Source organism: Manis javanica, chromosome 10 (genome assembly GCF_040802235.1).
Source record: "Manis javanica isolate MJ-LG chromosome 10, MJ_LKY, whole genome shotgun sequence".
NCBI lineage: Eukaryota > Metazoa > Chordata > Mammalia > Pholidota > Manidae > Manis > Manis javanica.
Window position 1 is genome coordinate 7130217 of NC_133165.1, and position 14138 is coordinate 7144354.

General features: G+C 50.1%; 1 protein-coding gene across 1 annotated transcript in view; it reads right to left on the bottom strand.

Annotated features, from left to right (window-relative positions):
* The window catches only part of USP7 (ubiquitin specific peptidase 7), a 60976-nt gene extending 52188 nt beyond the window's left edge, over positions 1–8788 (bottom strand). Inside the window, exon 1 of the mRNA XM_073214729.1 lies at positions 8484–8788. Within this exon, the coding sequence (XP_073070830.1) occupies positions 8484–8559 (76 nt within the window). The 5' untranslated portion in view covers positions 8560–8788. The remainder of the gene's footprint in view (positions 1–8483) is intronic.
* Between the last annotated feature and the right edge of the window lie 5350 nt (positions 8789–14138).

Here is a 14138-nt window from a genome sequence, read left to right on the forward strand (position 1 = left end):
CAGTTGTGTCACTAACTTGGTGAAGCCTCAGCTGACCCCAGGCCCCACTGTCGCCCAGGCCTGTCTTCCCTTTGTGGCACAGCGACCCCCTAGCTTTTCCCCCAGGCCCTCCCTGCACGTGTTCCCCAGGCAGGCAAAGGCACCTGGACCCTGTGAGGCAGACTGCCAGCCACAGCTGGGAGGGGTTTCCTCCACTCTATCTGATGAACAGAAGCCCTGCCCAGGCTCTGTGAGCGCCACACAAGGAGAGCTCTTATGCCACTAGGGCGCAGTGGGGCCAGGAGCAAGCCAGGGCCCCGGTCCCTGTGGGAGCCAAGACAAGCAAGCACAGGGGGTGGTATAAGAACAATATGCTCTGCAGAGTCTGCAAATAGGTGTCTCACTCTATGGACCCAGGCAAAATGAAGAACAAGCGAAGAAACTTTTCAGCAACCTGACTTCCCTGCAACATCCAAGCACGGGCCAGACTGGGTGTCATCAAACAGGTGTGGCATGTCACATGTCACAAAGGACATCACAGCTTGTGAGATTTCAAGGTTAGTTTGTTAACTGCAACCCCAACGTACATTTAGCCCAGAATCCATTTCTTTCAATGAAATATAATTTAGCTCTAAGTTTACTGGCTATAGCTAAAGCTGTCTAGATAAATTCTGGAAAATTACTTTAAGAATCTCTCCTATTCTGTCTGCATACCTCTGTAGCACTGGATCCACATGAGAATTAGTAAAACAAACAGAGACACGTTTGGATAAACCTCATTCTCTAAGAGAAGCAGGGATGTCATCTACCCAAGCAGGAAGCCAGACGGTTCCTTAATACACATACCTGCATGCATCCCATGTGTGCGTGTGCACTTTGAAGGGGGAATTGCTATTTCATGTGCAGTTTTGTTCAGCTACTATGGGGAAAGCTGAAGCTCTCTGCATACTAACATTTCTTTATACTGGTGATCTATATGTGTACTTTCAACGAACATGTACAGTTCCTACAATTCTTTGCTGTTTGTTCTGAATATAACTGTCAGGATGTAACTTTACATTTCTTGAATTTAATAATAAACTGGGGCTTGTATTCTGTATGTTTATTTTGTTTCACTACTTAAGTCATTTGTTTGCACTGTTACTTCTACAGAATACACCTTAAAAATTGTCAACAATGGACTGGAAATTGGAAGTTAAAAAAAATCTGGTTCTCAGCAAAAGTAACTGGAGAAGCCCTGCTCTGCAAGGTCTGCCCAAGAATGTTTTATCCGCAAGTTTCCAACGCTTCTACTCACTTTCATTTTGCTTTTCCAGGACACATTGTATCATTCCAACATTCAATGTGCCATTCATGCTACCAGAAATGCTTCCTAGCCCAGTGATCCACCCAGAGCATCCAGGCCAGCTCTGGTCACACGCCCTTTCTGCATCTGCTGGGCACGCTCTGTATCTGTACTCTCACGTGTAGCTACTCAATACCTGAAACGTAGCTAGCCATGGGGGAATGGATTTTTTATTTTGCTTGAAACCTAAAATAACCACCCTGTGGCTGGTGGCTACTGTACTGCACAGCATAGGGTTAAACCCTTAGAGTCTCTTTACCCCCCACAGCATCTCCCCTGCCACCACATGAAAAGGAGAGGCTTCCTGGCAAAAGATGTGTCTAAAGCAGGACAATGACCTTAGTTTGTTCTTAGCAGGTACAGCAGGTGACCTGAGTGCTTCAGAGAAATGAAGAATCCTGGCAAGGGCAGGGAGGATCCCACACCAATCAGAAGTGGCCAGTCGGCCACCACTGCTCCTAGACTTGAAGGGCAGGCACAGCCCAAAAGCTGGGGCTCAAGAGGCCACACACCTCCACTTCCTAGCCACTTCTGAGCTTCTGCAGCTCAGGCTTCCAGGCCCCTACCAGTGTAACCTCTTAGTCCTCACAAGCTAAAGGTGTCAGAGAAAAAGCCTGAGAACATTTAGGGAGAATGCTTACAAGTGTCTATGATGGTTATAACGCAGCAATGTGTATCCAAGAATGTTTTTAACTACCTCACAGTTGTCTTGATTTCAGTAATTTCTCCTACAAGGTGATATAAACTACTGACAGGGGAAGCAAGGTCTTTAAAATTACCAACCCTACACTATTTAAAGAGAGGACCTGAACTAGGAACCCATGAAGACATGCTAAGGAGCATTCTTCAGCAGCAACTGCACAGGGTCGGTTAAGAGCTCTGAAATATAACATATTCCCCAAAGTCATACTGATGAAATGTACCTGTAACTCTAGGTCCAGGCCCCTACGCCTTTTTCTAAGGGGCACAGAGTTGGGGGGAAAGGTCTAAGCCTACCTGTTAAAGCAATACCACATGGCTTCCTTTGGAGAGCTCCCCCCACCCCAAAGTACCATGAGCAGGCTGGCAGGAGGGGCAGCCAGGAGAAGTCAGATTACCACCCAGACACCTGTGGCTCCACCCTGGGGTGTGATCGTGCTCTGCAATCCAGGTCACCCTGACAAACTCACACAACCACTTTGCAAACCAGAGGCCAGTTTAACAGCTTCTGAGAGCTAGACCTTCCCCAGGTGATATTCCAGGGGGTGGCACATAATAAAGGACACTGTCCTACTAGTATCAGGATGCCAAGAGAACCAATTTAGTCACTGGCCTGGAACCAAAAGCAAAGGAGGACATGCATTTTGAATATTCTATTCCAGGCAAGAAAATCTCGCTGTACTGCTGTGGTCACACAAAGGAAGTGCCTTCTCTACAGCTTTTAGATTCCCAATGACCCCAAAGAACGACCCGCTGGAGACTCAGACTCAACACTCACGCACTTTCAAACACCTGGTGAGTTTAAGCTCCTTTCGTCAGACAAGCACCTGAGCATCTTGTATTATGAAGAGCCGTGACCTCTGAACAGCGGTCCCACACCTCAAGAGCTGATGCAGGAACTGGACTGGCTACAGGGCTCTTCCCAGCTCTTGTCAACCCAACAGCGGGGACAATGATGCCCCTTCCCAGGGTGTGTTCTCCCAGAGGCTCCTCTCCCCCAGCATCTGCAGTTGTTACCAGTCCCACACTCCGCGGTGTGGGCATCCTGTTCTGGAAGCATTCAGCTCCTGCTCAGGACTGTGTGTTTCCCTCCATAAACTTCCTAATGACTCCCATTCCCTAACTTTCAAATTTAATTCACCAACCTCCAGAAGCAGGCCTGCTCCTCTTAGGAGAATTTCAACACTTCTGACTTCTCATTAGCCAAGGTGTGTGTTAACTTACTAGAAATGTGGCCTAACTGACTTTCTTGCCTATGCATGACACTTAAAATCCTGCTTCCTCCGACTTTTGTAAGTCCACATTAGTTCAGAACAAGAAATTTATGAAGCAGATGACACTTAACATTTAACTCTGTGACAGTACATGTCAAGAAATGACTTGTTACAACTTCTGACCTCCAGAGTAAAATTTCTTTGCCTTGGACATCAAGCAGAAATATCCAGGCTATATACTACTCATTTGAAAACCCAGGAACAAGAACAAAAACAAATTTTTAATTACTCAAAAGAAACGCCCAGTGAATTATTAAAGTTCATCAATGTCCTTGTCTGGAAAACAAGCTTTTCCTTCCAAAAGGATCAAAATGCCATCTGAAGCAACTTACGTTAAAAGCAATAAAAGGGAATTAGCAGCTATCAAAGCAATACCGGTTTATGGCTTTGGCTTTCTCTTTTCACACACCACCTTGCCAGCCAGCCATCTCCTTACTACCATTTAGCCTTAGAGTTGCCATTTCCTGAATAGGTATCTCCCACAAATACATTTAACAAAAAAGGAACACAAGATGGTATCTTCAGTAAAAACAACCTAACAGCAAGGAAGACTGGCAAACAAGTGACGACCCCACAGGTAGCACAAGGCAGAATGTGTACATGGCTCCTTAGGCAAGACAAGGGGCACAGGCGACCAGAAAGGCAGCATGTGAATGGGTTTTGAGCCCCTTTCCTGGAGTAGCTGTCCAGGTGGCATTCCAAAAGAAGCCATCTGCACCTACCAAGAGCGGGGCCTAGCACAGAGCTGCAGCCCACGCTGCACAGGTGTGTGTGCTGCGAACATGAAGGCTGAGGCCCACAGCAGCCCCTGATGGCCCGGCCAGGCTGCATGCCTCCAGACAGGGAGGCCTTAGAAGCACGGCAGCGGAAGGGCGGAAGCGGACCTGTGCACGGTCTCTTCTCACGGCTGTGTGAGGTTCAGGAAGGATGAAAGCAAAGACCGGGCAGGAGGCTATTGCAAAGCCCTTGGCATGAGGCAACAGAGGCCTCCTCTACGGTGGCGTCTGGAAAACCAAACAGCAGGAACAGGATGTAAGGACCCAGAGAGAACTCGAGGCCGACTCCCAAAATCTGGAGGCTCAGTGCCCTGGCTTTCCTGCCACAACCCCATCAAATTTATCAGCAGATGCGGTAACCCTAGTGATGAGAACAAGAACCTACTCTATCAGAGAAGGTTATCGGGCTGAGCAAACAGCCTGGCAAGCCTTGTCTTGCCTAAGGAGCCATGTACACATTCTGCCTTGTGCTACCTGTGCTGGTTGTTTTCTTCCTAATCCACTTAGGGTATAATCACCATAGGACATTTTTGCCTACCACCAAAAATCAATTTGCCCCACTGCATCTTAACCAAAGTATCCTATCCTGGGATGCCAAGGCTGTGCCCCCACAGCAACACCACCAACCGAGCCTCTGCTTCCAACTCTGTGCTTCACCCTCAAGCCATCTTGGGAGATGGCCCAGACCTTCCCAAGGCTGCAGAAACTGAGGCACCAAGAGTTTCAGAGATGCGCACGACGTGCCACACAGTACAAGGCAAAGTCCACGTTCGAGCGCAGGCCCGGCCCGGCTGTGCCCCGTCACCACACTGCCCCACCCTGAGTTTCGACTCAATGGCCTCTTCCTCCCCTTCCACAAAACTGACTCCAAAAAAATTAAAACCAAGAAGGTATATACCCTTTCCCCTTATTTATCAATCCTTTATTTATTTACAGATAATCAAAACAAGCAACCTGAAAGGATCAGGAGAGCCATTAACTTAGGGAGTAGCACCCAATCCTATCAAAGCTTGACAAGCTCACGCCAGAGTGAAATCAAATGTTTCTAGATTTGGCCTAATTTCTTCTATATTTCTATATTTCTTCTGGGCTCTCCAAGTTGATTTTAACTTTGTAGCTTTACAAAAAAGTTTTTTTTTCTTTTTTTTTTTTACCAGCCAAAGCTAACGATGTGAGAGGAAAATCGTATGCTCATATTTGAGTTTTGTCTTGTTATGGTGCTATCTGAAAAAAAGGCAACTTAATTTTGGGAATAACTGAATGCTCAAATTTGGTTTATCTGGGTGCCTGTGTGCACGAGGACTTTCCTTTCCACTCTCAAACCTGCCTTAGCAGAAAAGTCACTTGAAACTCCATCTACCCACAAGTCTGAAAGGAAAGGAAATCTACCCCTGCTGCCCCCACCCCAAACAAAAACCACACAAGTCCGTGATCATTCTTTTCGGAAACTGCAGATGACTCACTGACTTGCTCCCAGCTTGGCGTCCTGATAGCAGTGGTCTGAGGGTTGTACAAAAGTCAAACGAAACTGTCTGTCCCCATTAGTCTCGGAGATTACTCCGGGAAACAGACTGCTCACGCGGGCAGAAGGGCCACAACATGGAACATTTACCTTCGCATTAGCCCGTCCATGCAGCAGCATCTTAGATGCAAGGCCTTTGGAAAACTTCCTGTTAGCGGGACAGGGCGTAACACAGACCAGACTAGCACCTCTCCAAGTACTCCCAGGGCAGAGGCCTGCGCAAGTCACTCCTTCAGCGCCCTGGCCTGCACTGCCTGAGTGAGACAACAAATAAACAAACTGTCCAAACCTAGTAACACCACCGCGTCCCCAGTTCTGTTTGCCTCCTGACTTGAACCGTTTGACTGGCTGCTTCAGGCCATTTAGGAAGCATGTGCTCCCGACCCCAACCAACAGACAACATGCCCTATCTTTTTCCTCTGTCCTCACCCTTGATAACTTTGCTAACAGGCTCAGAACAAGACATTTGAAAAATAAAAACTGATCCTGAGCACTGTAGTCTCCAGCGGCTAAGCAAGAACTGTGAACAGTTCGGTCAAAAGCAAACGCAAGCCCAACAAGTGGAGGAAGAGGAGAGCAAACCAACATTGACCTGCTGATAGGAAGAAACAACCGACCAAACCAGTCTCCCAGGTTCCTTCGAAACCACCCTGCCCGGGAGGGGCAGGCAGGACGCTCCTCGCTGACAAAGCCTTCCCTTCCTCAAGCTGATCAGAACCCTGACTGTTTCCAGCTGCTGGTTCTGTTGGACTCCGGGCAAAGACGCTCAACAGGTGCAAACTGCTGTCACAGTCTGTCTTATGAAGCCAAGGAGAGTTGACAATCACTAAATCACCCCCTGCTGCCATCTTTACAGGAAGGATTCTTTCACTCTTCCTGATCCTAAACTACAAGGTATAAACTTCGCACCACCTTTTAGGGATGGGAAGACTAAGAATGGCTGAAATTGGCAGCTTTTTAAATCACACACCTGTGGGTGCTCATAGGGTGTCTGAAAACGGTAGGACCTATTAAGACAAGGTACCTTCTGTATAATGACTCTGGGACAGAGGCCCACTTAAAAAAAAAAAAAGGTTCTTAAGTTTAAGGAATCAGCATGAATAACTAACTGCAATCTCTGCTACCCAGTACTTGAGATTCTAATAAATTTGCAGATTAATGATTTTAGGGGAGACCTTTCAAAGGCAAACTCCAATATGAAAATAGAACTCCAGGGGGAAAAGTAGTCTTAAAAGCATGCATGGCCCTCCAAAGATTCTTCCACCACTCTTCACACTCTCAAAGTCTTACAGAAAAATGTCCTTGACACTTGCCACCATGAATACTTCCGAAAGACACAGTTCTGTACCAGAAATATGCTCCTGAGTGATGTTCACGTTTATTCTCACTGGTGTTCAGAAGCACTTCAAAAGTGGTTAAGACAATGCACAGGGGAAACGGATCCGCTAGCACTATCGGATTTTCGTCTTGACTGGGTGATATGCAGAAGGAAAAGTGAAAAGCAATCCTTTTCTTATGTGGCACGAAAAGAATACACACGATTCTCTCAGTGGTGTATTCCTCCAGCTAGGTGGTTTAAGCACACACGCCAGAAGCCCTGTACAGCTAGCTATTAGGCCAAGTGAATAGATAGCCTGGTCCCTGGCGCGGATTCTGCTCTCCCGTCCCCCGTTAATGCCATATAAGTGTACCCCTGGGGAAGTGCTTTCTGCAGGCATCTCTACCAACTTTGCCTTTTTACAACCGGCAAGCCCTCCTTTCGGCGAACATCCAATTACAGGGACCAAGCTATTCACGGGAATACCAGTCATGGTAAGTGTTCCCAACCAAGCGGCATGCAGTGTCCCCACAAGTGTAGCCACCCCACAGGACAAATGCTGCTTCCCGACAGCTTCTGCAGAGCCTCCATTCATTTATGCAACCCAAGATCTCTACCTAAAAGCAAACCAAGATGGAAACGTTCCATGCCTCATTCATTCAAATGCCCCCTTTTGACTCCTGCCCCTCTGACCCCGCAGCATACATAAGGAAAACTCTTTTAAGACTACTTTGACTTTGCCCTTTTAAGCAGCTGCGGCCATGAGAAATAAAAGGTGCATTCCAATGACCAACTCTGCTTGGGCCACCTAAGTCAAGGAACCTTTCATCGAAAGTACAGTCCCTTGGGAAAATGTGGCCAGACGGGCAGAAAACTAAATCACCTTGGAAGTCAGTTTTGCCTCGGATGTAGGGTAGCCATGTGCGGCGGGGCTTTCACGTAGTTTCTCACACACACACACACACACACACACACACACACACACACACACACCTGGCCGGATGCTTGCCGCACCGCACTCAGCAGTCAGGTACCAAACTCCCAGAAAAACAGGTAACTCAGAAACCAGGAGCGCAGGGCTCAGGACTCGGGGCCAGTCAAAGGCTGAGAACATCGGCGGCCTCCGCAGGTGTTTCAAAATTAAGCCCGACGCTGGGAAGCGCTAGGAAGTGCTGCTCCAAAGAGACCTGGGGGAGCGCTCGGGGCCCGGGGCCGTCGGGGGGGCGCCCGCGGGCAGGTGTGGGCGAGTCCCGCGCCCGCGGAGGCCACCGGCGCCCCGAGCTCAGCGGCCGGAACCAGGCCCGACGAGGCGGGCCCCGGGACGGTCCCCGGAGCCCGGCCGCCAGCAGCCCGGAAATGCCTCGTGCCCCGCGGGCGCCGGGCGCCCTGGAGGCCGAGTGCGGCGCCGGGGCCCGGTTCCGGACAATGAGGCGCGGGGAACCCGGCATGACGGTGCAGCCGCGCCGGGCCGGCCCGGGGCCGCCGGGCCTGCTTAAAGATGGCGAGCCCCGCGCGCGGCTCCGCGGCCGCCCGGCCACAATGGGAGGCCCCGGCCGCCCGCAGGCCTCACCTTCCATCTCCATGTCCTCGGGCTCGCTCAGCTGCTGCTCGCCCGCTTTCTGCTGCTGCTGCTGCTGGTGGTTCATGTCGGCCGCGGCCTGGGCCTCGCCTGTGGCCGGGGGCCCGGGCTGCGGGCCCGGCGGGCGGGCGGCGGGCCGGGGCGGCGGCGGCGGCGGCGGCGGCGGGACGGCCTCCTCCTCCTCCTCCTCCCGCGCGTCGTCGGCGGCGGCCCCGGGGCGGCCCGCGGCGGGCGGCGGCGGCGGCAGGGAGACGCGCACGTACTTGCTCGCGATTCGCCCAATCTCGGCGCCGAGGCGGGCGGGCGGCCGGCGGGCCGGGCCGGGCGGCCTCGTCGCTCGCTGCGGCCGCCGCCGCCGCCGCCGCCGCGGGGCCCGCCTCCCGCCGCCGGGGCCGGGGCCGGGGCTGCGGGGCCGCGGGCCGGCGGGGGGCGGGGGGCGGAGGGCGGCCGGCCGGGGGCCGCGGCGTCAGCCCCGCCTCGGGCCGGGCGCGGCGGGCGGGAGGCCTGGCCGGCCGCGGCGGGCCTGCGGGGCCTGGGGCCGGCGGGAGCGGCGGCGGCGCAGGCGGGCGACGGGCCGGCCGCGCTCGAGACGCTGCGGCCTCCGCCTCCTCGGCGGCGTCGGGGCTCCGGCGGCGGACGCGGCGCCCAGCGGCTCGGCTCGGCTCGCTCTCAAAATGGCGGCGGCGTGAAATGTCACATCCGCATGGGGGGCCCGAGAGCGAGCGAGCGAGCGAGGGAGCGAGGAGAGCAGGCGGCGGCGCAGCGAGCAGGCGGGCGGGCGCCGCGCCGAGGGCGGAGCGGGAGCGGAGGGCGGGGCGGGAGCGGAGGGCGGAGCAGGGAGCGGCCCGCCCGCCCCGACCGCCCGCCCGCTCCCGAGCCCCGAGGTCCGCCGGGCCTGGGGGCGCTGCGGCGGGGGCAGCGCCGTCCCCCGAGCCTGAGGGGCCGGGCATGTGCCCCAGCCTGGGCGCTGGGTGGCCACAAGCCCCGGGGGCCGTGAGGGGCAGGGGCGAGAGCCTGCCCCGGGCGTGGGGCTGCCGAGCGGAGGGGCCACCGGCAGCCGCTGCCGTTAGTGCCCCCGCCGCCGAGCTGTCATTTATTCACCCAATACCTAACGTGGGAGAACTTACTTTCTCACCAGGGAAGAAACCAGAAAAGTTGAGTCCCTCAAAACCAGCCCAAATAGCCTTTCTTTTGGCGTCAGTTGGCTCCCTTCCTATCAGCCCAGCCTGGCTGACATCATTCACCCCGGACGTGGCCAGCGAGCATCTCCCGTTCTGTCTCCTCGATCTCTGGGTTTCTGGTGATTACGGTCTCTCTTGAATGGTAATTTTAACCAAGGTAGTGAGGGTGAAATAAGAGAATGGAGAGAAAAGGACATGCTTCTTTCCTCATCTGTACATCCACGTGACCGTCTCAAGGGAGAATGTAATTTTGCCCTGAAATGGCCAGATTGTGATTCCTGTCCCACTTTCCATTTCCTTATCTCCCTTCCCTGCATTTCTCTGCAGCGTATTTGCTGCCCGTCACCCTACCCTCCAAGAGAATACTTTGCTCACGGTGGTATCCTAAATGCCTGGGACATAGCAAGTACTCAGTAAATATTTGTTGAATGAAGTACGATTCAGAAGTGACTAGGTTCCCCCCAAGAATTTCATACACTTCAAGGTCTCCCTCCAGTTAATTTCCTGCTAGACCAAAGTGAACACCGAAGGAGTCACTCCAGAAGGAATCAATCCCAGCCCCTGGGACACCCCCAGATTCTGAGGAGGTGTTGTTATTCACACAAATGCTAATGAACAGTTCTCAGATGCAAAGGAGTCCTCTCCGGCTCTCTAGACTTGGGGGAGGGCAGAAAGGACCTCTCTGGTGGCGGAAGAGGTGGCTGGGCAGGGGGATGAGATAGTGCGTACTGGGTTCCACACTAGCCAACCTTATCTTCATTGCTGGGTTCAAAACCAACCAGGGAATTGTGAGGAGTAAGCAGGATACCTTGATGGTGGATAAATCAAACGTGGTACACCCGTACAACGAATTGCTATTTGGAAATTAAAGAGAACAAGGCTACAACATGGAAGGGTCTTGAAAATACTGTGCTGAGTCCAAGATGCCACACACAAAAGAGTACATAGTTTAAGGTTCCTCTTAACATGAAATGTGCAGAGCGGGCAAGTCAATCTACAAAGAGCAGAGTAGGGTCTGAGGGTTAAAGGTTTGAGGAGTGATTGCTAGTAAGTACAGAGTTCTCTTTTAGGGTGATGAAAATATCCTGAAATTTGCACACAATACTTGATGTGCAAATATACTAAATATATATATGTATATGCAAATATGCTATTTGATAGTTATACTAGTAGTAATATATTAATATTATAGTATTATATACATATATATGCTGCTAATATAATAAAAACTATCAAACTGTCCACTTTAAATGCGTGAATTGTATCTCAATAAAACTAATTCTTTTTCTCAAAGTTGAATCTTTCAAAAGGACAGCAATGAGCTAGGAAGACCAGAGTAGAGGCTGTTTATAGTCTAGATAAGAGGAGGAGATGAGAAAAGAGGACAGGTTTAAGTACACTGGCACATTGAACTGGCCGGACTTGCTACAAACTGGTGTTGCAGGAAAGGGAAAGAGATATTGTTTTAAGCTTCTAAGTTTGTGATCATTTATTACAGTAATAAAAAAATCAAGACACGTAAATAATATGTCTCACCTCCTAGAAGCATCTTGAGAGGAGAAACTGTCTTCTCCACAGCTCTCTCCTCAGCACCTAGTTCAGTACCTAGCATGTAGGAGATGCTCAATAAAGATTGAGTGAATGTTTGCTAACTGCCTTCCAGGAACTGGGGGTTGTCTAGGATACAGAGGTGGGAAATACAGAGGCTACTTGCTTGAAGACTTTTCACATGGATTTTCATAAAGATTCAATGACTGTACCTCTTTGTTCTTTCCTGTCTTGCCCACATCTTCCACCAAGGAGTAGATGGTAGGTGGAGAGTTCATTTCTAGGCCATCACAGCTACCAGAAAAGCAATACCAGTGCCCTCTGAGGCCTACCAAAAGGCCCGGACTCAAATTATTCCAGAGGGCTCTGCTAGCCTGTTTTCTTCTTCCTCTGGTAGATTAGCTATAAAGCCCATTTGCACGCAGGAGGAGTGTGTGTGGAAGAACTCTGCAAAAGACAGGAATCAGCTGAGTAATGCCTGCTTCCTGGTGGGGTGGGGGAGCGGTTAATGCCAAGATGGCTCCAAAGGACCTGGAGCTCCAGAGGCCAGAAGACTTGAGGCATCATTTCTGATCATTTGCCAGTTTTTAAACATTTTATAATCTCTACCGTGGTTCAGACTGAAGGCAGAGACAGAAACCCGGGGAGACAGGAGCCACTGGAGCAACTGCCTTGTCATTAAGTCGAGTCAGTAAGTGCAGGGAGGGGCCACCCTATCATTACTCTCTGAGCAAAACATATTTCTGCTGCTCTCAGGGCCCCATGCCATGACTTGGCATAAACAGCCCATTGGTTTTTCTTCTTAAGAACCAAAATATTTCTCTACCTGGAAGCTACGTTGTCCAAGGCCTAAAATAATTTGATCAAAGTGTCAGAGGAGAAAGGCATTCCCCCACACCCACACTCAGGATAACTAAATTCTTAATCAATACTTGGGAAAATGATCTGACCTCCCATCCACAAGGTTAGTGAGGAGGATTTAGGCTTAGAGGAGATGAGGCATTTGACCAACGTCACGCAGCTAGAAGCAGTTTGGGAGGGTAAGGGGCTTTGGGATTCACAACCAGATGATCTCCTTTCCATAGAGGGTTCTGCAAACTTGAACTAGGGAAGCTGACGTAACCTCTTTGAACTCAAGGTTCTTATCAAGGAAATGAGGGAGGACAGTTCCTACTGTAAGGAGCTGTTGGAAATCAAATGAAATGATAAAACTTTATTTAAACACTTCATGACCCAGAGGTGAGATAGTTACTGTAAGAGTGGGGCAGAATGTGATGAGCTCCCAGCCCCCAGTTCCTGACCCACTCCCACTACCCCTTCACTCAAACTGCTGCTAGGCTGAGTACCCGCTCAGTGCCAGGGCCTGGGCTGCCAGAGGGTGAATGAATGGTAAAATAACCAGGCAATGTCCAATGAAAACAAAGTCACATGACCAACATTCTCCAGGGTGGAGTTTTGGGAAAGGAGGTGCCAAAATGTTAATCTGAGCTCCTTGGTTGCCACTTTGGTAATGACTGCTAATGGCTGGCCTGCTGTCCATGTAGATGTTGGGGTCTTGTTAATTTTTTAAAAACAAGTGGTAAACATGCTTTGATAGTGTGACTGCGTTGACTCAAATTTTAATACCAGAGATCCAGTAATGAGAGGCAGCTGAGAACATGGGCAGACAGCAGTGCCTTCTTCCTTTTGTGTGTGTGTGTTTTTAGGAAAATTAGTCATACTATTACCCACTTCTGTTGATCTGACCCTCTTAAGTGGGTTAGAATATGGGACATAGAGAAATTTTCAATCATGTGATTTTGGGAAAATTTGTGGGGGGCTCTCCTTGGCAGCATCCCTGATAGATGCACTAGAAGCCATCCCTCAACCCCAGCTACCACTAAAAATGCCTCCAGAACTGCCGCGGGGTTATTCCGTGACTCGATTTACTTTTCTATTAATAACTCTAAAAGTAAACTGCTGACCTGGAAAATTAAATTATTTTCAAAGACATTGGAAAATGAGGGTTGAGAATGTATCTGTTAAAAGTAAAACTTGTACCATTTCTGAACCTCACACACTTACATTCATTCATTCAACACGTATCTACAGAATGAGTGCCTCTCCTGGCCCTGAGTTCAAGGTCTGAATTGGAGGCCGCTGCACCAGTAGTAAGGGACTAGGGGGCAGAAAAGAAGAAACATTGCTTCAAGAGTGTAAGATGGGTCCCCTGTCCCGTGAGACTGTGGCTCACCCTTCCAGCTGGAAATACCCTTTCTCAGCATAACTCCTCCCATCTTCAGTCCCTGACTGTACGGAGCACAGACAGCTACGCCACTGGGCTCCAAGGGCCAGTCAGGCAGGTCCTTCCTTCCATAGCCCTTGCTTAGGAAATTTTTATTGAATTAATGCATATGCACACTGGCCACAGTTCCAGGCAGATTCCTTGCACCAGAATTTCAGAATTCAGTGACTATTGCAAGCTGCAACTGGATTTAATCTACCAGATGGGAACTCAGGGAATTTAAATTAATTAAAATAATGGCATTTGATATCAGGGTTGATAGGGAGTCTCAGACTCAGGTTCTAAGGGCAACAAGCAAGCTTAAGAACACCGAGATCCCTTTTGTGTTAACGAAAATTACACACAAACAGTGGACATTTATTAAGCACTTACTATGTGTGCCAGGCACCCTGGTGAGGGTTTTGCCTGGCATTTTTTTTTTCCTGATAACCAGGAACCTCCAAAGACTTAATACAGGAAGAGAATGTGCTGTGTTAATAACTGTCACATTTCTTTAAAAAGTAATTTTTGTTCACCAAAAATCTCTGCTCTGCCCCACCATGTCTACTAAAGTAAAGCAGAAAGGAAATTTTTGTCTGTAATTCAATTTTCTACGTTTTGAGAGAGGCTTTTGAATTTCTTTTAAAAACAACA